The sequence below is a fragment of the Orbicella franksi genome, chromosome 12 (assembly GCF_964199315.1).
Source record: "Orbicella franksi chromosome 12, jaOrbFran1.1, whole genome shotgun sequence".
Classification (NCBI taxonomy): Eukaryota; Metazoa; Cnidaria; class Anthozoa; order Scleractinia; family Merulinidae; genus Orbicella; species Orbicella franksi.
In genome coordinates, this window is record NC_138156.1 from 21815128 (window position 1) to 21836261 (window position 21134).

Here is a 21134-nt window from a genome sequence, read left to right on the forward strand (position 1 = left end):
GATGCACTCCAGCCTGAAGGGCCACTTGGCTTGTATGCAGAGTTGACCTTTTTTAAGGTACTGTTAATTAAACTAGGCAATGTTTTGGCAACTTACCTTACAATTTCGTTGCCACACAAGTTACCCAAAAAATGCTCAGTACAAGACCCCCGAGATAAGCAAGTCTCATGACATTTTGTTGCAGTGAGTGCTTCTGCCTGAAATCAAGATCTACTTTTTGCATTTCAGGGGTGCTACTTTTAACAAACTCTCATGCAACTTGTCTTGCAACAGCGCCACAAAATACTGAGACTTGCTGCAAGAAACTAATTGCCTAGTATAGCCTTTACATCCAGATATCTCAGTTAGATATGAAGAGAGAGATGAAGTGAAGAATGTATGGTATGGGAATGCACTATGACTATTGGCCAAACTGAGTAATGAAAGATAATGACAACAACTTAAAGACAAATAAGTATGAACTGCAACTATTGTCTCTTTAATCAAAGTTTTGGAATCAAACTGATGCTTCAGAAGACTGTAGTAATTATTTTCTACAATTTCAAAATATAATTTCTCCCTTTAACAGTAACAAATGCTAATTTGAGTACAAAACTAACATCTACTTTTGATAGACAATGCTACCAGCTTCATGTATAACCAATGTGTGTCTGTAACTACAAAACACTCTTTTGACTCTGGAAAAATGCCACTTACAATCAGCAAAAATTCAATTCTAGAAAGGTTCAATCAGGTAACAAAGGAGAAAAACATTTTCTCAATTCCAAAACCTTCTATTTGTCTCTTTTCAGGACACAACATTTGTATCAATGAAAAAAAGAAGAAAAGCAATGTCGTAAACAAATTGCTGGAAAAAATCTACCTCACTGCAGGAAGTTTTTGCGACTTTTCATTTTTATTTTGGAATTTTTCAAGGGTGATCGTTCACAACACTAAATCTTTGTGATTTTGCTACATGCTTTGAAACCAACTAAATAATTTTCAGAATCCATTCCCAGACGTTTAATCTTTAAGATTCCAGAATGGGAGAAGCCAATTAAAACAAAAAGAAAACAATCTGTCGGGTTCTGCTTTTATTAACTTGTATGCAAATTCGAAAGCAGTTCAGTGACAGCACAACAGTCTCCATCAGCTGGAAATAGTTCACTATCTGTTGGCTGACTGTCCAAAGTCTGAAAACACTAAACTTTGAGAGCTGCTCATCACTGCTACACTTTCAAGGATTGCACTAAAAGCAATGAAAAGAAGAGGGTAATTTCATGCAAATTTACTAATTTTACTAGACCCACATGGGCATTTAATTGTCACAACTTCACAATTTTTGCAGTTTTGAAAAACCTGACTATCTCATGTTGCAAAACATTTCCTGTGACAATGTAGTTCCAAACAAAACTAATTATACGTCCATTTTAAACTTGCCTAATATTGTACCAATAATCTGCCCTGTTCATTAAAAAATTTGTAGAGACTTTCAATATTAAATAATGATTTCAGTGCCATAATGACAGTCACTTGATTCTCACAACCTGGCAGCCAAGTTGTTGCAAAAAGTTACACAAAATTTAGGAAAACTTGAGATAACCTGTTGTCAAAAAGCTCTAAGATTTTGCAAGTTGCAAAGTGGAGGAGGGTACTTTTCTCCTGATGTTTAGCAGATTTGTGAGGAAAACCTGAAGCAACATTTCAGTGTGGATAAACAGCTTGGCTGAGGCCAATTGGCAAAGGTCAGTCCAGAGTACAAGATACTAGACACTACAAACAGCTACCTTATAGTCATTATGAACTAATATAATCTTTTTCAAAGACCAACTTACTGGTCTTAATTTTCTTAAGTAGTTTCAGTCCAAGTAAACTTATGTCTCACTGGAGGTCAGTTTTCAGAGCGATAACTGAGATTAAGCAAAAAAAGTGCAGTTCCACAAAGTATCCATACCCAACCCCTAGAAGGTCTTTAGAAATCTGAGGGAGTGAGAGGTGTCACAATGTAACCAAATTTTTAGTAGAGAGAGGCATAGAAAGTTCTATACCCTCCTTAAGCTTCCATGGGGGAAGTATGGATATTTTTTAGAACAACACAATTTGGTATTAATATTCAAATTATTGTAAAATAACAATAGCATATAAAGTCACTATACTTGTCAATTATTTTTTTCAGCTGCATCTAAGATCTCTCTTGCATGCTGGTACCTATGCTTGTCTATGCTGTAAACTATTTTGGCACATGTCTTTTACAACAAAAAGAATGTCTTTTCCTCCATCTGTTCATGGTAGGATAATTCTATGATTCTTCTTTTAACACCCTTGCTTGAAAACTAAACCAAATGTTTGGAAACAAAAGTATTCCACAAAATATGCTGTAAAACTTTTTGTTATTACAGCAATGTAGTATTGTGACTCAAAATAGTTATGACCCAAAAATTACATGTCTTTACCATGAAATGATGAGTTACAACCAAAATTATATCAGACCAATAAAAGGTAGCACTTCAATAGCTAACTTGCAAAACACTTTCTTGCATATAGGAAACAGGGAACTCCTAATGTCTACTAATCAAAATTTACAATACCCTTTATATGCTCGAACAAGGATTCCAACAAGCATAACCCACCGGGTTGGCATGAGTGAAAACTATTTCAAACTGGTGTATCCAAGAGGCTCTATTCAATAGTTAAGTCCTTTCCTACTTCATTGTTGCCATTTGTCACTGATAACTTGCTATCTAAGCAGCCACTGATACCACTTTGATCCTCTCGTCCATTTCCCACCTGTTGAAAGATCATTTTAAAAGCTATTATTTTTACTAAATGCCCAAGAAATTATGTGCACTACATTTCTTGCAAAACAAGTTTGGACGTTAAAACTTCAGACACTTTTTATCTCGTTTCAGACAAAGTTTGGACACTGTGACCAAACATTGCTAAGTAAAAGTAAATTTATGAGATACACGGATGGAAAATAACACAAATTCTATCACGCTGTTGCATATCTCAAGCAGTGTCTGGACTAGAGTTTGCCTCATAAAGGAAACTAAAAGCTTTGATGCTTCTCAAAACTTTTATACTGTATTGTAAATATTTCAGAGGCTTAGAATTTCCAATGCTCAAAATTTCAGAGGGTATTATTTATGGACATTTTTTTGTCCAAAATTAAAATCGTCCAAGTAATGTATGATTGGTCAGTTCAAGTTCATTGATCTAAGTAAGTAAGTAAGTAAGTAAGTAAGTAAGTAAGTAAGTAAGTAAGTAAGTAAGTAAGTAAGTAAGTAAGTAAGTAAGTAAGTAAGTAAGTAAGTAAGTAAGTAAGTAAGTAAGTAAGTAAGTAAGTAAGTAAGTAAGTAAGTAAGTAAGTAAGTAAGTAAGCAAGTAAAGATTTTATTTAAAGAGGGTAGCACTAAAATAGTATAAAAATACTAACAAACCAGTGGCCCTCTAAAAATTATGTACAATACGGATTGTCCACAAAGCACATGCCCACAAAGCACATGCCCAACATCACATGTGTGCTGTATTAAATTACAAAGCATTCACCTTGGATCATGCATAATTCAATACAAAAAACTAACCACTTCATGTATTTCCTCTTCACTACTTCCATTCAGCACATCCCCAGATCTGTTAAAGCACAGTTCCTTTTCATCTAAACTTTCTGCTTCAAGCTCTTTATCAAGCTTATCCAATGCCTCGTCAGACAACACATTGTCGTCTCCATCATCACAGCAAGCTGCATTAGAATTTGCAATGTCTTCTTGTTGTTCTGCAGCAATGGGACTTTTTGATATGTCTTGAATTATGATGAACAAAAATCTACAATTCAGTTACACTAATTTGACAGACAGTAAACAGGACTAATATAACCAATCTTGCCAAGATTTAAGTGGGATAGTTTCACAGTTTGATGCCTGTACTAGCAAGCTATGACCTTAGCATATATTACTTTTTTTTCCTTTTTTATTGAATGGAGGGATTGTAATTCAGCAATCATGCTATAATTTGTCAAGGCAATTAAGACTGATGTGTGTATTCAATAGAAGATATCAATGAATTTACACACAGCCATGAACAAAAATTGAAATTAAGTAATATCAGCCCTGGAATATTTCAAAAGTTTAATTTCTGTTACAGATTGCCATAATTTTATCTGGTTGTCAGTTCAGAAAATTTGGTTCCAGAGTAGATGACACCTTCACAAGGCACACAAAATGCAGGCTGACACGTAGTTGTGGTCCCTTCCAGATACAAGTGTTACATTTTATAACCTCTCATATGCAAACACCTCTCCTAATTGGACATTAAATCTGGTTCCAAGTATCCTAGACTGAGAGCAGTCTCTCTTTTGCTTGAACATCCCTGAAGAAGAATGCAAAGCAATGTGTTGGGTTCTTCTTTGCATTCTTCCTCACAGATTTTTGAGCAAAAGCGAGACTGCTTGCAGTCTAAAAGTGTCCACAAGTACAGTGTAACATGTCTGTACAAGATTCCGTGGTAATGAAGGGACATTGCTACATTTCCCTCTAATATTTTGCACTTTCAAATTTTAGACTTTTACCTTCATCATCACATTCTTTTGCCCTTTCCATGTATTCTGATGTCTGCTTATCTATAGATCCACAAACATCACTTAGAAGTTCTTCTAAGAACACCTTAGCAGATTCTTCTACCATCAAAGTTTGTTGCACGACCTCTTCAACATTGGATTCTTTGAACTGCAAGAAAAGCAAACGTAACAACAGAATAAAAATAATGAACAGATCTTACTGGCAGGAATGTTATTAACAATGGTGCCAACAGCTGGGAAATGTCAAAAGAAGAGAGGAAGTCTGGGAGAGTCCAGAAAATTAGACTGTTCACAGTCTCTCTATTTACACACCCAGGGGAGGGGGGTGTTTTGTGCTGGTGTCCAGTTCTCTTGCGATTATATCCGTGCATTCAACAATGGAATAAAAATAAGAGAAAATAGAGGGTTGTGAACAGTCTACAGAAAATAAACCATCTTGGTAGATTATCACAGGATGAACACCAATTAAATAATGCATAAAATTTCTGGTAACAAAATTGAAGAAACTGCACAAACCTAAACCAAATAAACCAAAATATTTACAAGCAAAAGGTATAGAAAAGAGAAAATTACAAGTTCACACAAAATCTGAGAATGTGAGCAGAAATACTCTTGCCTTAGATCAAAACAATCATGTTCATTAATTTCATGATTTCATCATTAACTTGAGATTCATTGTGATCCAAAGAATTAATCAGCAATAATATACACTGAATTAATGAATCAATCGATAAATTAAACATGAGGTCCAAATTGCTATGTTGTGAGCTGCAGCACAATTCTGGATAACTGTCACCTGTTGGGCAAGGTCCCATAGTTATAATGGTTCTTCTGCTTTAAGCCCATAAGCCATGCTCAATAATTATATCAATATTCCACCATGGCTCAGAGGCTTTCAGGACAAACGCCTATATTTGGTGTTGTTTCCTTTGTATCCAAGTATCGTTTGGGAATTGAGGGACAAAAGAAACTTAGAAAATTTGCAATTTTAGACCTGAGAGCCTCAGGGCCATGTTAGAATATTGATATATCAAACATAGCCTATTTCCAACTACAAAATTGAAAAGATTTTTTTAACTATCAGTGTTATCTGCCTCAGCTTTAGCTAATATCAGTCACTTTGTTCATGATTATTCTTGATATCATCAAAACCCTCACCCAATATATTTTTTTTGTAATGATATTTCTATACATAATATTGAGGCTGTGGTTGACAGTGTGGGGGCCGTGTTGAAACTGTTACCTATTCTGTATTATACCCAGTACTCATACTACCACACTCAACACAGGAGATAAATCAATGCCATGGAAACAATCAAAATCCAACAGAAAATTGAGAATTAGAAGTGTGTTCAGCTAATTAGCATAGTGTACAATATATAATATTAACCACAATATATAAAATCCTGCACAGGTAATAATTTTAAAGCAGAAATCAATGAATCCAGGATATGAGACAACTTCAAATTTCAGAATCACAAGGTTTTCAACACTTTCCTTTTCTTCCATTTTAAAACTGACAGTTAAACTGCTTTTTAGTAAGAAGCATAATGATTGGGTTCTACATTAGCCTTTAGCAGCTTTACGACAATCAGAGAAAAATGATTTGAAAAGGGACCAGCAGTTTTTCGCTTGATTCACTGACTACAACATGAAATTTATATAAATACCCAGGGCTATAACATCTTAGCAAGCTGTGGAGCTATGGATTACACTGTTGTCTGATGGTGCAGATTTAGGATGAGCTTTTAAGATCTCAATCATTGCATCCATTTTAATGGTTGACCGAGTTGCTAGGCATAATGTCAAACATTACTCTGCAGGAATAGCAACACTTGTCTAGGAAAAAGCACCTCATCAGTATTGAAGCAAATCTACACATTAACTGGAAAAAAACATTGGTACCATATCATCCCCTTCAATGATTTTATCCTTCATTGTTTGTCCAAATGCAGGATTTTCAGGGGAAATAAGAGCACTTACAGCCCACATTTCCATGTGACAACACAATGGTCATCCCAGTTCCGCAAGGTCTGACATTTTCCAGTGCGACAATTTCACCTAACTGTTTGTTGTTGTGGTTTTGTTTTTTTATGGGTCACAGTGAGGAAACGACCCATCAAGTTGGACATCAGAAATTGATATTACCTTCCATAATACTTTGCTTCAACAAAATATCCTTCTCTCATCCAGCTCTGCAATGTAACCTCGACGCAACTCAAAAAAAAAATATGCTTCATTATGACTATCACTGTGTCTCTCGACTGGATACTGTTTTATTTATTGCAATAGTTCTCGTCAACCGTTACACAATAAATGCAAAAACTCAGGCATTAAATTGCTCACCCTGAATCTGCTGAGTTTAAATTTTAAAGTCTTTAAATTCCACAACAGTTGGCTGACATTACTTCATCTTCTTCATGAAAGTGATTAATTTTACTCTAAAGAAATTTTGAGCCCTCAGAAAAAGAAAACTCACATCTTTTCAGAGATATGAAGTATACTTAATGTTCAGAGAGCACACCCAGAAATTTTTTCATACAACAGGAATACTTGGTTCAAACCACTATTGCTCAAGATCCATGAGTAGGGTTTCCCTTTTCAAAATAGTAGTGTTGGGACAGAAAAGCAACTCATTCAAAGTCACTCAAAGGTGTCCTGTCATTTCAGAAAAAGGGAAAAAAATGACATGCCATTTGTTTGAATGACCCCTTCCAAATTATCAGCACACCAGAGGTTTGCCTAGCTTTTCAGGAAACTTAAATATTAAGTGAAAACTACAAGTTTCCTTTCAAATCAAGAACTAAAACAAACACAATTTAGGTCACGTTTTCAAAACTGTTCCCATTCATTAAAAAGGGACTTGAAGTCCAAGAAGGGGTGTTACTTTCACTGGAAATCATCCCATTAGAAAAACAAATAACAATTAGTTGAGCATTAATAATCAAATGTTTTATTAACACATTAATGCTGTTAAGCACATTTATGGGCAAAACAATCACTACATATTCTCATGTTACTAAATTGATGTTTTCTTCTTGTGCAATCAGATATTACTAGAAAAGTAAATAATTTCTATTCTTAAAATTGTTATTTCTGTTTTTGTTCTATCGAGGCTAGATGTTGCCTGTTACATTAAGTTGCTTAATATAGTTTAAGTATCAGCAAAAAATGATTCAAATATTAAACAGCATGAACACTGTTAGTTTTCAGTTACATACAAGTTAACTGATTAATTCTATGAGAATCGTAACACTGACTTGTGCATGTTGATTCACAATTTACACTCCTGGCATGAAAAAGTTAACTACAAAACTTTGCTCCAAGATCCTAAGGGGTGGTCAAAATTAATCAACACACCAACAGTACACCAGACTGATGGCTGACTGACTGAGGAAATTGAAGAATTATTTAGCAATCACCAAAGTTATGAGAGTTTGTAAAACTTCATAACCTTCACTCTCAATAATTTTAATCAATCTAGTACACTGAAAGTCTGCAGTGACTGGCACTATGAATTTGGGTTGCACGCATTCTCTTAAAATCACATTTTTTTTCGCAGCTGCAGGCAATAGTTTTGTAATTTAGTGCTACAGAAAACCTTAACAAAACAAGGGAAAAAACTATTTTACACTAGCTCCTCTAGATTTGTTAGCTACTAGTCTGTGCATGTGGTAACAGCCACAGAAATTAAGACACATACCCTGGTAGCTTTAAGACATTAATCAATCATTCTAACCTAAACAATGTATATAATGGAGCAAAATGGCAAATACTATATGTATTTGAATAATAATGCAAAAAGCCTACATTACAACCCTGTTTGCTGTGTAATGCTTGGTTCTTTTCAACTACTTTGAAATTTTCTTCAAATTGCTATCCAAAACAAAACTGATCTAAAATCTGTTCACTGTCTCCCTATCTTTCTACGTTTAGGCAGTATAGGAGTTAAGGGGACTGAAATCAATTCAACAATCCTAAATCGATTTTACTGCGTTTCCTTGCCAGGTGACTGATCCTTTGTAAACTGGACTTCTCCCCCCGGTTGTATAAACACAGCAGGGCTGGAAGGTGGACTGTACGGTGGACTTGCGGAACTTACCCGTTCTTCCTTGCTCTTTTCGACATCTAATGTCGCTGCTACAGTTTCACCAGCACTGCCTGTGATTGCTGTTTAAGTAAAAGCACAAATTAAGATAGGTACAGTATTAATACTGTTACACAACTCTTGAAGTCAACAAGCTTAAAATATAACTTCTCTTTAATTTGCCTGGTTGACAAAAGTCAGGGCTAAAAAAAAAAAACTGAAATCCAGCATGCCCTTTGGACAAGCAGCTCTCAAATTTTGCTTGCCCTGGGCAAGTCCTAGTTTACTTTTTTACTTAGTTGGCAGACGACTTACCCAGGCCCTTGCCCATTGGGTAAGTGAGAATGAAAAGTTACTTGCCCTGTAGGACAATCTACTTGTCCTGGATGACCGAAGAGCATTTTTTCGAGCCCTGAAAAGGTGCACTTTTACATTGTTGCATGGATAAAAGGATATGAAATTGCATTAGACCCAACCAAAATAACTTCCCATTAAAATAATCATTGTTTACTATTGACAAGTCTTGCATACAATGAAAGCTCTGTTAAACAAAAGAAGGGGTTCATTTGTTTTCAACTTGCAAAGGTGATGAATAATAAGGTTAGCTTTTTAGAGACATCTGGTAGGCTAACGTCAATCATAAATCAGCCAAACCATATGACAACTGCACAGGATGCTGTTTAATGTTTTTCTCCACATTCACAAAAAAGGAACAATAAAAAAGAAATGTGGCAGTGCTGGAAATAACAGTTGGTCACCGAACATTGTCCGACCAGATTTTGAATATGTCCGGCCAATTTCACATTATGATTGGACATGATGTCCAAACATTTCACCAACACTTTTGACTTCTTGCCTTGAAGTTATTGTCCATCCACAAAATTTGGTTAGATACATTGTTAACCATATGACAACTGCACAGGATGCTGTTTAATGCTTCTCTTCACTTGTTCATTAACACATATTCACAAAAAAGGAACAATAAAAAATAAATGTGGCAGTACTAGAAATAACAGTCGGTCAGCAGACATTGTCCGACCAAATTTTGAACATGTCCGGCCAATTTCACATTATGATTGACATGATGTCCGAACATTTCACCAACATTTTTGACTTCTTGCCTTGAAGTTAGTCTATCCACAAAATTTGGTTAGATACATTGTTAAAGAGCTCGAAGTTGTGACCACTACGGTTGCCAATGCAGCTAATATTTCATCTTTGGCCACCAAAAGTTCTGGTTTAGTCAACATCCGAAAATACATCTGCATTCACAGGCTACGATAATGGCAACTATGTTTCTCTGTGTTAACGATCAATAACAGTTATTTTCTCAGACATTACATCCTTCCAGAAATACACAGTGAAAGATCTTTGCTTCTATAACATTCAACATAAGAAAAGGAAGGCTTTGCTGTGAAGGACTCTAAACAGGAAAACTTGGAAATCACTGACTGTGTTTGAAATCACCCTATAATGCATTGCAAACCCTTGAGCATTGAGTACATCACATATGCCTTACGATTGTGTCTCTTGTAATGCATGGATCCTTCATAATTGCGTTAATATACAACAGCCAAAAAATTCTTGGACATTTTTTCTTTACAGATGTTATCAATTGAGTTCTTTTCTGAATAAAATTTCTACTTGATTTTTATCACTTACTCGCCAAATGGCAACTCAAGAATTTTTTAATTTCGAGCCCTTGACACTGACAGTTTGAGCCATGTTTGATATATAGGTAACTCATAAAGCGGGAATGTTCATCTTTCCTGTACTTGCCAAATAAAGGTCTCTTCAGAAATCACCCCATAATGCATTACGTGCATTGCTATATGCTGTTATCACTTAATGTATGTACCCTAGAGTCAACTTTGGTCAGGAGCCCACCACTAGGAGCCTGCAACTCCCATACTAAGCCTGTCATGGCACTTTTACAGGCCAGTCTATTTTTAGGTGTCTTTTTCCATGAAATGGGTCAGTTCCGGTCTATCTGAGCATGCAAATGGTGGCCTCAGGTGGACATGTTGACCGAATCTTCTGGTGAAATGATGACGTCAGTTAAAAATTAAGTCCGTGCTTGTGATTGGTCACTGAGGTTTCTGCAGGGTCTGAATTTGCAGTAAATTCAAACTCAAAATAGACTGCTCTGTGAAAACCATTGGGGTAATTCCACGCTCCTAGTGATGGGCTCCTGCTTTTGTAGCAGTCAATATAAACTGACTAGGTTTGCTTGAATAACATATAATGATATAATCTAGTAGATAAAGTCATCTAGCTGATCATAAATAAATGATAAATCAAATTTAAATGCAGTTTTGAACGGTTCATATTGAAAATCTGATGCTTCAAATGAATTTGATTATGCTAATTAATCATGCTAATCAACTCTGCAATTTGATGTCCGGTCAAATTGATAAGATGTCTGACCAAAATGACAATTTGAAAGGACACATGTCCTGTTAAAGAAGAAAAATTATTTCCAGCACTGTGTGGTCAACAGGTAACTCAAAAACATAGAGTTACCCAAACAATGACAATCGTTGATTTCCTGATTATAAAGTAACGTGCCTTGCCATCTTAGGAAGGGAGCCAAAAAGACAGAGAGAAGGGGTGGGTGTTGCTATGGAGGGGGGAGGCCAGGGGGGTACTCCCATGTATAAGCTATATGGGTATGTGCCACTGTGAAGGGCATGGCTTTCAGGCAGTTTAGTCTGTGATAGGGTATAGAAATCAGCCAGTTTTGGTCTAGAATAGGGTATAATTTACAAAGTCAAGAACAGGGTTCTTTACCCTGTGTTCTGTAATAAAAATTGAAACTCGGAAGAGGTTTTGTTTGATGTTTGTTTACCTAGCACATGTTGGACTACTATAGCGATGAAGTTTCTGCATAGCTAGTCTGGAATAGGGTAGGGGTTTTGGTGCCTAGTCTAAAATAGACTTGCAAAATCAAACTGATCAGGATTTTGTATAGAGTAAGGGTTTCAGGGTCCCAGTGGCACACCCCCACCCAAAGATTTACAGAGTACCCCCCTAGGGAGAAGGTCTTACAAAACAGAGGACATGGAGGAACGGGGGCTTAATAGAGCTTTTCACAGTACAGGTTAAGTATTTTGATGTGGATGGTCTGTCCAAAACAACACCCAAAAACATCAAGCCAGTTATTGTTTTACTCCCAGGTGTGTACCTGACAAGTCCTCTTCTGAGAACGCTTCTGTCACAACATCCTCAGGTTCAACAAATTCCTTCTCCTGCTCGTCAATTCTTTGTTCCTTCTCTTCAGACACTTCCTCCATCTTTGGTCCTTCATGTACTTCTTTCCCTGATTTCTCGGCATCTCCGACAGCTTCTGAAGTTTCTGTATTGTTCACTTTTTCGTCTGCTAGACATTCAACGTCCTTGGATAAATCTGATGTTTCACCAGTCTGTGACACAGGACTTGATAGCTCTTCTGATATTTCTTCCCCTTGAAATTCCTCTGCCGTCTGGTCAAGTCCACTCTCACCTTCTTGTTTGATCTCATCTTCTTTCACAGCTTGCTCTCCTTGTTCTTCAGTTGCTTGGAGTTCATTTGCACCTTGTTTGTTCTGATCACTTTCAAATGTTTGCACTTCTAGTTCTTCAGTTGTCTGGGGTCTCCTGTCGCTTTCTGGTTTCTTATCATTTTCTTCCACAGCTTGTTCTTCTAGTTCTTCAGTTGCTTGAAGATCAATTTTTTCTTCCTGTTTATCTTCATCACTTTCCACATCCACCTCTTCTAGTATGTTAGCTACTTGAAGTTCATCCTCACCTTCTTCCTTCTTTAAATCACCCTCCACAGTGTGCATTTCATGTTTATCTGTCACCTGCAGTCTATTCTTGTCTTCTTCTTTGTTATTTTCCCCGTCTTTCATAGTTGGCTCTTCTTGTTCTTCTGTTGCTTGAAGTTTGTTCTTACCATCTTGCTTCTTTTCTTCATTGTTCATGGCTTGTTCCTGTTCTTCAGTTGCTTGTGACACTCCTTTATCACACTTGTGGCCTTCTGATACTCCAGTTACGTCTTCAATGACCTGATCATTACTATCGAGAAATTCTTCATCATCATCATCTTCATCTTCTTCACCCTTTGCTTCTTCAATCTCTGTCTTTCCTTCATCCACCTTCAACACTTCCACTCCTTCGATACCTGATAAAGCTTCCTGAAAGATATTCTCTTCTGAACTGTCCTTATCACCTTCTCCTTCTTGTTCATTTGATAAACAGTCTTGTTTGTGCAGCATGTCCTTCACAGGTGACTCTGTCAAAGGAGATTTTGTCTCGACTGCCAGTCCTTCTGATAACAGCTGATTAGCTATGGACAAACCAGTAGAATCTAGTAAATCAACAAGAATGACATCACCAACTGTTTCTTTGATCTTTATTTTAACATCTTTCCCATGGCAAAGTTCTTGAAACCTTCCCACTGCATCACTGCTCCAGTCTTCTTCATAGTACTCGTGAGGGGGTTCAATGCCGGCAAGACTGCAGCATAAGGCTTGCACAGGAAGAACTGCAAACCCTGGGTCGAGTTTCTTGATCCTGTCCAGAGTCAGAGTTTCTTGTTTGGCATAATCTACCGAACGTACACAGACTTGGCCACCAGAACAGACCTTGTTTACCTGCGATCTATACCACTTGTTGTCATCAGTAAACTGTGCACAGCATGTGTCTCCCACTTGCAGGCACAAAAACCTCAAGTCATTTTCACCCAAAGACTGGTAAAAAAGTTCAATCTTGTCTGATAGTGTCTTCAGCTCTGACATGGAATCCACTAACTGACACCAAAACTCACTTGGTGAACTAGTTGATATCAAGCTTACATCATGAAAAAAGTCATCTCCAGACTCAGGGTAATTATACACCATTTTCCCTTCTTCAGAGATTGAAATTCTTCGTTGTTCTTGTGCTCTGGGTTGAAGATGTGCAAGTCCTAGTTTCACAAGAACATCAGCAACAGACTCTTGCGTTTCTCCAGATTCATAAAATAAATTAACTACCACAGAGTCACCTGAAACATTGGTGATTTCAGCTTTCAGTTCTTTAGATTCACACAGTTCAGCCAATTTTGCTGCAATTTCTTCATTTTTCTCAGACATTGACACAACACCATGAAGACTGCAATCAACACACTGAACAGGCAGGGAGAAAAACTCTTCTTGGAGTTGCTTGACCATCAGAGCCACATCAATGTTGCCATAATCGACAAACTTCACTTCAACTCCAGCTTCAGAAACACAAGTAACAACAGCTCTGTACCAATCGTGATCCTCTGAAAACTGGGCACAGCAAACTTGTCCCACTCTAGGATTTCCAATAACTTCCTCAGTCTCGCCCGAATTGGAGTACAACACCGAAAGTTGCTCCATCATTGTGGACAAACCTGCGTCAGGGTCAGCAAGTTGTAGCTGAATGGATTCCAAATCTTTTGCTGCCATCAAATATGCTTCTAAGGATTGCCCAATCTGTAGGTCTGGCCACTTCAAATTCAGTTGTTCTCCAAAGAAATCTTCCTGTGGGTTGCATGCCTTTGCATATCCCAACTCAACAAGACTCTGATTGATTTGGTTTCCACTCTCATCATTCAAAATCAACTCTACCACATCTCCAAACACTTCTGTGATCTCTGCTACCAGTGCTTTAGAGCGGCAGAGTGATTCCAAGACACTGGAACACTCTGGTGACCACTGTCCATCTTCTGAACTGGGATGGATATTAGCCAGGCTGCTTTCCAAGACAAAAACTGGTGTTTGTAAGAACTCATCCTTCAGTGATTTCAACTCTGAAATTGGTATCTTCTCATGAGTTCCACAATCTACAAGTTTCACAGTTGCTGTGCCATCTGCAGAAATACTTATGATTTCACCTCTGAACCACTTCTCGGAAAAATGCACACAACACGACATCCCAACTTCAGGATTGTCAAGTTTAAGTTCATTTTCACTCAGGGCATTGTACATTGATGTTATGCTCTCTGTTAGTTGCTCTTGTTCTTCAGTTCTTTCTGTCAACAATAACCGCATCTCAGCAGGCAAAAAAGCAGAGACATAACTTACAGGGACTTTGCTACCGGACTGAAGTTCTGGAAGCTTAAAAGTGATCCTTTCTTGTGTTGCAGGTAACCTTGGTGGAGATGCTTGTTCTAACTTAGTTTCATCCACGAGAGAGGTATTTCCAAGGCACTCGCCGACTATCTGGTCATTCATTGACTGTGAGGTTCCCGGATGGAACAGTTTAACAGTGTAAGAACCATCAGCATGCTGATTTTGAACTTCAAATTCGACCACCTTCTCGACAAGCATCTCATTCAGGTAATTGGTAATCTTGTCGGGATCAACACCCTGAACCCCTGCCAATCGACAACAGATTCCCTGCGCAGGAAGTTTCAGCTGGGATTCACTGATGGCATGCAGTCTTTCCAGTGGAAGGGTCTCAGAATTACCATAATCAATGTAAAAAACAGTTGCATTGGCATCATCTTGTACTTCTACAATTTGAGCACGATGCCACATGTCATTCTCTGTATACATTCCAAGGCAAGGCACACCAACTTTCACATGCGATTTCTCCAATGGTTGATCTGTCACCACATTAGCGATCTCAGCCATCAGTCTGACTAGATCATCTCCAGTTCTTACCAAGCTTAACCAGAAGCAATCAGGGGAATCAGCAAACAGAAAGTATGCTTCCTCTCGCTTATTCACGTCCAAGGTCTCCTTCGAGAATGATCTCACTTTAGCCGTTAGTCTAGCCTTACTTGAAAACATGTCAAGCTCTTGAATAGTTACAAACCATGTTGTTCCTTCCTGTCTTGTAAATGTTACATGCAAAGGCCTCTCCAAAACTTTAGACTCAAACTGTTGAACATCACTCTCTGTCCAAATATCTTTAGAACCTTCAAGTCGGCATTTGACTGCTTGCACTGGAAACTTTAGAAGCTCAGGTCTAAGTTGCCTCATTGATCCCACTTGAAGACAGTCTGTGTTCCCATAATCAATGAAAAGGACTTCAACTTCTGTGTCTGAAAAAACCTTTGTGACAAGAGCTCTGTACCACTTGAAATCTTCACTAAATCTGGCACAGCAAAGAGAATCAACAAAGCACATTTCCATGGCTTCTGCTGTAGCACCTGGCTGGTCATAGATTTCGCTGACCAGGTTTTCAATTGCTTCAAGATCTGCTGATGACTTAGACAACTGGATATAAAAATCCCCAGACTCTGTGACATGGCTTACATAAACCTCTTCAATCTGGCCTGATGTAACTTGTGGAAATGCATATCTCCCCACTTGCACACTTGAAATTTCCCTTCCTTCTTGCTGTAGATCTGCAGCATCTTTGGTCATGAACATGTCCACAATAGATGCTCCACCACTGTCTAGAGACACCCTCCACTTCTGCCCATCGCGGATGATAAATCTGGCATTGAAAGACTTGTCAAGTGCAACTGACTTAAAAATGTTCACTTCTCCAGCTGACCAGTGGTCTTTGGTTGCATCAAGACCACAGAGAATAGCTTGCTGAGGCAACTTCATGAAGCCTTTCTCAGAGTCCTTAACATGGTTTAACGATACCACTTCACTATTTCCATAATCAACAAACTCAACCTCTGCTCCTGAGGAAGTTACTCTTTTTATTCTACCCCTGTACCAGTCGCCATCCTGACTAAACCTTGCACAGCAAGACATTCCAGGAGAGGGAGATCTCAATACATTGGTAGATGGCCCCAGGGAAAGGTAAAACCGGCTTAGTTCCACACTCAAAGCTGACAGCTCATCCAGGGCAGATTCAAACTGCACATAGAATTCATCTGGGCTCACCACATGGCTTACATACACACGCTCTTTCATCTCTGGGGCGACAGCAGGCTGAATGAACTCTCTCACCAGAAAGGTGTCAACTGAATCCTGTGGCACATCTATTTGTCCAACTTTTCCATCCCCATCAAAAAGGCTTACTTTCCATTTTCCTTTTTCTAGTGACAGAAATGTTGCCTTAAGCTCTTTATCTGCTACTCTTTGTCCAAATGACTCTACCACTGGGGAATCAAGACAACACCGAACTGCTTGCACTGGAAGGTCAAAGAACCTTTTGCTCAACTGACGGATATCAGATAGAAGAATGACTTCACTGTTTCCGTAATCAACATAGTGTACCTCAACTTCAAAGTCTGAAGGCACACTCTTAATAGCAGCTCTATACCAAGAATTGTCTTCTGAAAATTGGGCGCAAACAGGATTGCCAACAACTACATCTTCATGACCTACATCATCGGCAAGGCCAGAGTACACTTCAGTGATCTCAGTCATCATTTGCTCAAGTTGCGGGTACATTGCTGACAACTGAATGTAAAAGTCCTCTGAGCTTTCAGTGTGGACGACATAAACATCTTCTGTCTGGCCTAATTGTAAAGCTTGCTCTTTCAAGGTTACTTCTTGTGCTGAGTTGGAAATAAAGAATATGGGGCCTAGCTTAGGGGATAATAGACACCATAAATCTTCTATTTAGATCCAACCTCTTTAAAGAGGGCATTTGTCAGCATGTTCTTTTTATGGCTGGTAATGGTCAGCACGGTAATTTTGGGGGCGGTTTTCACGTGGCCAATTACAGCTTACACGGATGTCAATGGGTTAAAGAACCCTTCAGTTAAGCTAGGAAAAAAAGTCTTTGGGTTCCTGACTTCCTTAACCCCTTAGGATAGAGATCTCACAGATTCAAGCCAAACAATTCCACCCCATACTTTTCAAGCCATTTTTTTTTTTCACTGAGTAATACTAGCATCAAAGACTTGGCACATACTGATACTATTATTACACTGTAAATCCAAATTCAGATATGCATGTCCTATTATCGGAGTGTGTGCGTGCACGTGTGAGTACATGTATGAATGTACATATGTGTGATGAAGTGTACTACAGAGATTCAAAAGGCACCAAAAGAGAGAAACACTAGCCCCTCCTTTGTTGAGCTTTTAAAACACAGGCACTAGGTTTCTAGACTTTACTTCCTATTACAAGAGGAATTGTCCATGAATCTGTACAATACATAAGACCAATACCTGCTCCTTCGAGGGTGCTAAGGAGTTCTGCACTAAAACAACTTGCATCCTTATTGAACACCTTGACCTCATATCTTCCACCTTGGCAACGCAGTGTTTTTATGATCAGCTGTTCATCATTAGCTGTCAGCTCTTCAAAGATACCAGTGCTGTCCTCTGACCATTCATCCCTGTTCAGATCCAGTGAACATTCAATGGCGACTTTAGGTGTCTTGAGAAACAAAGGGGTGATCTGTTTAACTCCAGAAGGTTTCAATGTCTCTTCATTCCCGTAGTCAACATAATGTACGCTCATGTCATTCACTGAGATGTTTAGGACTTCAGCTCTGTACCACATTTCTTCAAAAACTGCCACACATGGCTGCCCAACTGATGGTGAGACGAGACAACCTTCTGTTTCAGCCAGTTGAAAGTAGTGGTCATTCAAGTCGGTCATCACTAGAATGGTGAGGAAAAAAAAAAAAAAAGGTCTTCAGTAAAAATATATATACAAGATAAAACAGTACACTCCTCACTGATCAGCTATCTGTCAACAGAGAAAATCTTAATAGCACAATTTTACCTTGAGCTATACAATCAAATTCAGTGCTACATGTGAGCCCAAATTTTACATAATGGTGCAGTTGCCTATTGAGGTTCAAGTACGACCTTGCTTTACTCAGACTGTACAAGCAAAACTGCATAGTTATAGGCAATAATAATGACAAGATAAATAATAAATATCTTCATTGACCACTCCCCCAATGGGGCTTTTCAGTGCCAGTGAAACTAAATGACAAAACAAACAATGCAAATCAACATAACATGGTTAAAAATCCCAACTGCCAGGAGGCAGACCAGTTGGCTATTTACAAGGACGGCCGAGGAGCTGAACTAGGGTCTACTGAGAAACAACTCCAGCTTAGTGGTCAAAGCGGGACTTGAACCGGCAACCTCCAGATTTCACGTCCCACATCCTAACCACTTGGCCACACTGCCTCCTTTTTTGCCTCTTTCATGCTTGGTTAACATGAATCAAGTACACAGCTAACTAAAAGGAATGCAGAGGGGGTGCCCATTCAGTTACAGTCAACTGGAGTTGAATGCTGACAGAGGTCTGACAATATACTGTGAAATTCAAAACATAGCTTAACTAGTCTGGAAACACTTACTCCCATCAAGCTGCTCCTTCATGTCTACAAGCTGACAGAAAAACTTTCCAGGAGAAGACAGATGAGTCATGACAACATCATATATTTTACCACACTCTACAACAGGGTTTGTATAGTGTCCACTTGCTGGCTTTCCCTGAGCAATTGGCTCTACGGCAGTTTTCGTTGAAGCAGCCAGTTTAGCCTTAACTAGCTCTTCTCCAATATCCATGCCACTTTCATTCAGCTGAATCTCAAATGGTTCTGTGAAGGACGAGAATTTAGCATTGAGCTCCTTCTCAGCAGTGAGTTCCTCAAAGAGTATACAAGATTCATCAGGCCAGTTCTCACCAACTGCAGGTTTGATACCAAGAAGGCTGCACTTAACTGCTAAAGGAGGCTCAGCAAAGAAGGCATCTTTCAGGATCTTAGTTCTACTAATTGGCAATGTTTCTGTGTTACCATAATCAATAAATCTTACAGTTAGTGCACCATTTGTGTTATCTTCAACAACAGCACGGTACCACTGGTTATCCTCAGAAAACTGTGCACAACAAACATCCCCCACACTGATGGCACTCACGGCAAGCTCTTCATTGGCTAAGGAATCGTAAGTAGATGATATTTCACTCATAAGAGCCATAAGTTTTTCCTCTGTTCCACTGACTAGACAGAAAAAGCATCCAGGAGACTCCATGGCAGAGACATACACTTTCTCCTTCTCTGCAGGTTTGACTTTTCCAAGAGCTGCATAGGACTTGACTGCTGCAACAGGTTTAGAAGTGCCACGGATAGCAAGTCCTTCCTTCACCAGCAGGTCACCAATGTTGATGTCAACTGATTGTTCGGTTGTGTCAAAGAGCTCAATCTCCAGGATGTTCTCACTTCCTGTTTCAATAAAAGGTAATAACAGAGAATAAGTTGCTTCAAAATTCTAATGAACATTGATCCTTACACAGGTTCACCCTGATCCTTTTACACAGATATGTACCAACAAGTTCCTCTCCTAATTACAAATCACAAAAGCTTTCAAGTTTTCCATGCTCTCTGTAGTGTTTAATGCAGACAGTGTGCACACCAGGCTGTATAAACATAATTATAAAGGGATTTTCCTTCCCTTACCTTTCTTGATGACTTTTCCAACTAACATCTTCTGCATTGTGAGGTTCTTGAACCTATCAACAATGGCATCTGGCCATGTTGGACCACTGACAGGTGAGATGGAAGCTAAGCTACACTGGATGGCTTGAGCAGGAAGCTCTGTCCACTCCTTCTTTATTGTCTTCACTTTGCTTACAGGCACCGTTTCACAGTTGCCAAAGTCTACGTAACACACCTCCACAAACTGACCATCCACCACTTTAGTAATTCTTCCTCTATACCACATCTCATCATCTGAAGTAAATCATTATACGATTTGTTTTGCATGAAATGCAGTTTTAAGGGAATGAAAGTATAGGTTTTATATGTAAGTGCTCTGTAGTTTTAAGTTGAAAGTAACGCCCAGTCTGGCAGGGAAGGAAAAGATGTTGAAATCCTCTTCCCCAGTAGGCCTGTAAATTTCAGTTTTCACTTGCTTCCACTTAAATATGACATGCCAATGTGGTAGTCAATGTGGTGTCCAGAGGATGAAGCAAAACAATAAAGTATGCTTAGATGGTAAATTAATCCAGGCTTTCATCTCATTATTTTGCTATCTTGCAGTGTCAAGTTTTGAAACAGTTTCTGACTGGAAATTATCATTGTATCAATTGACATTTTCACTCATACTTCAAGACTACTTAGACAATTTTTGCTTGCCCCAGAGTAAAATTTATGTGGTAGGCACGGTGGCCTCACGGTTAGTGCGCTTGTCTCTGGATCTATCAGTCTGGGTTCAAGCCATGGCTGAGAGCATTGCATTGTGTTCTTGGGCAAGACACTATACTCTCACAGTGCTTCTCTCCACCCAGGTGTGTAAATGGGTACTGGTCAACCTTCATACTGGAGGTAACCCTGCAATGGACTAGCATCCAATCCAGGGGGGAGTAAAAATACTCCTAGTCACTACATGCTACAGAAACCAGGATAAGCCTCGGCCTGATGGGCCACTTAGCTCGTATGCAGACTTAACCTATACCTAGGGCAAAATTTACTTGCCCAGAACAATAATTGGGCTTAGATTTTTTCCTGCCCTGCCAATGAACTAAAAAGCAAAGTTTCTGAACAGGGAGGAATCTTCCAACCTTTTTACAAATTGAACTAACACACAACAAACCTGCAAACAGTGCTGCACAGTTCATTCCCACCACA

At 38.7% G+C, this 21134-nt stretch overlaps 1 protein-coding gene across 1 annotated transcript in view; it reads right to left on the reverse strand.

Moving 5' to 3' along the window:
• Positions 1 to 2325: 2325 nt before the first annotated feature.
• Positions 2326 to 21134, reverse strand: part of LOC145462895 (uncharacterized) — a 33037-nt gene continuing 14228 nt past the window's right edge. Inside the window, exons 3-11 of the mRNA XM_081446545.1 lie at positions 21100 to 21134; positions 19965 to 20237; positions 18864 to 19730; positions 17713 to 18150; positions 11827 to 17094; positions 8658 to 8725; positions 4547 to 4703; positions 3564 to 3781; positions 2326 to 2766 (exon numbers count right to left, since the gene is read on the reverse strand). The exon at positions 21100 to 21134 is cut by the window's right edge and continues 190 nt beyond it. Coding sequence (XP_081302671.1) covers positions 2659 to 2766; positions 3564 to 3781; positions 4547 to 4703; positions 8658 to 8725; positions 11827 to 17094; positions 17713 to 18150; positions 18864 to 19730; positions 19965 to 20237; positions 21100 to 21134 — 7432 coding nt within the window. The 3' untranslated portion in view covers positions 2326 to 2658. The remainder of the gene's footprint in view (positions 2767 to 3563; positions 3782 to 4546; positions 4704 to 8657; positions 8726 to 11826; positions 17095 to 17712; positions 18151 to 18863; positions 19731 to 19964; positions 20238 to 21099) is intronic.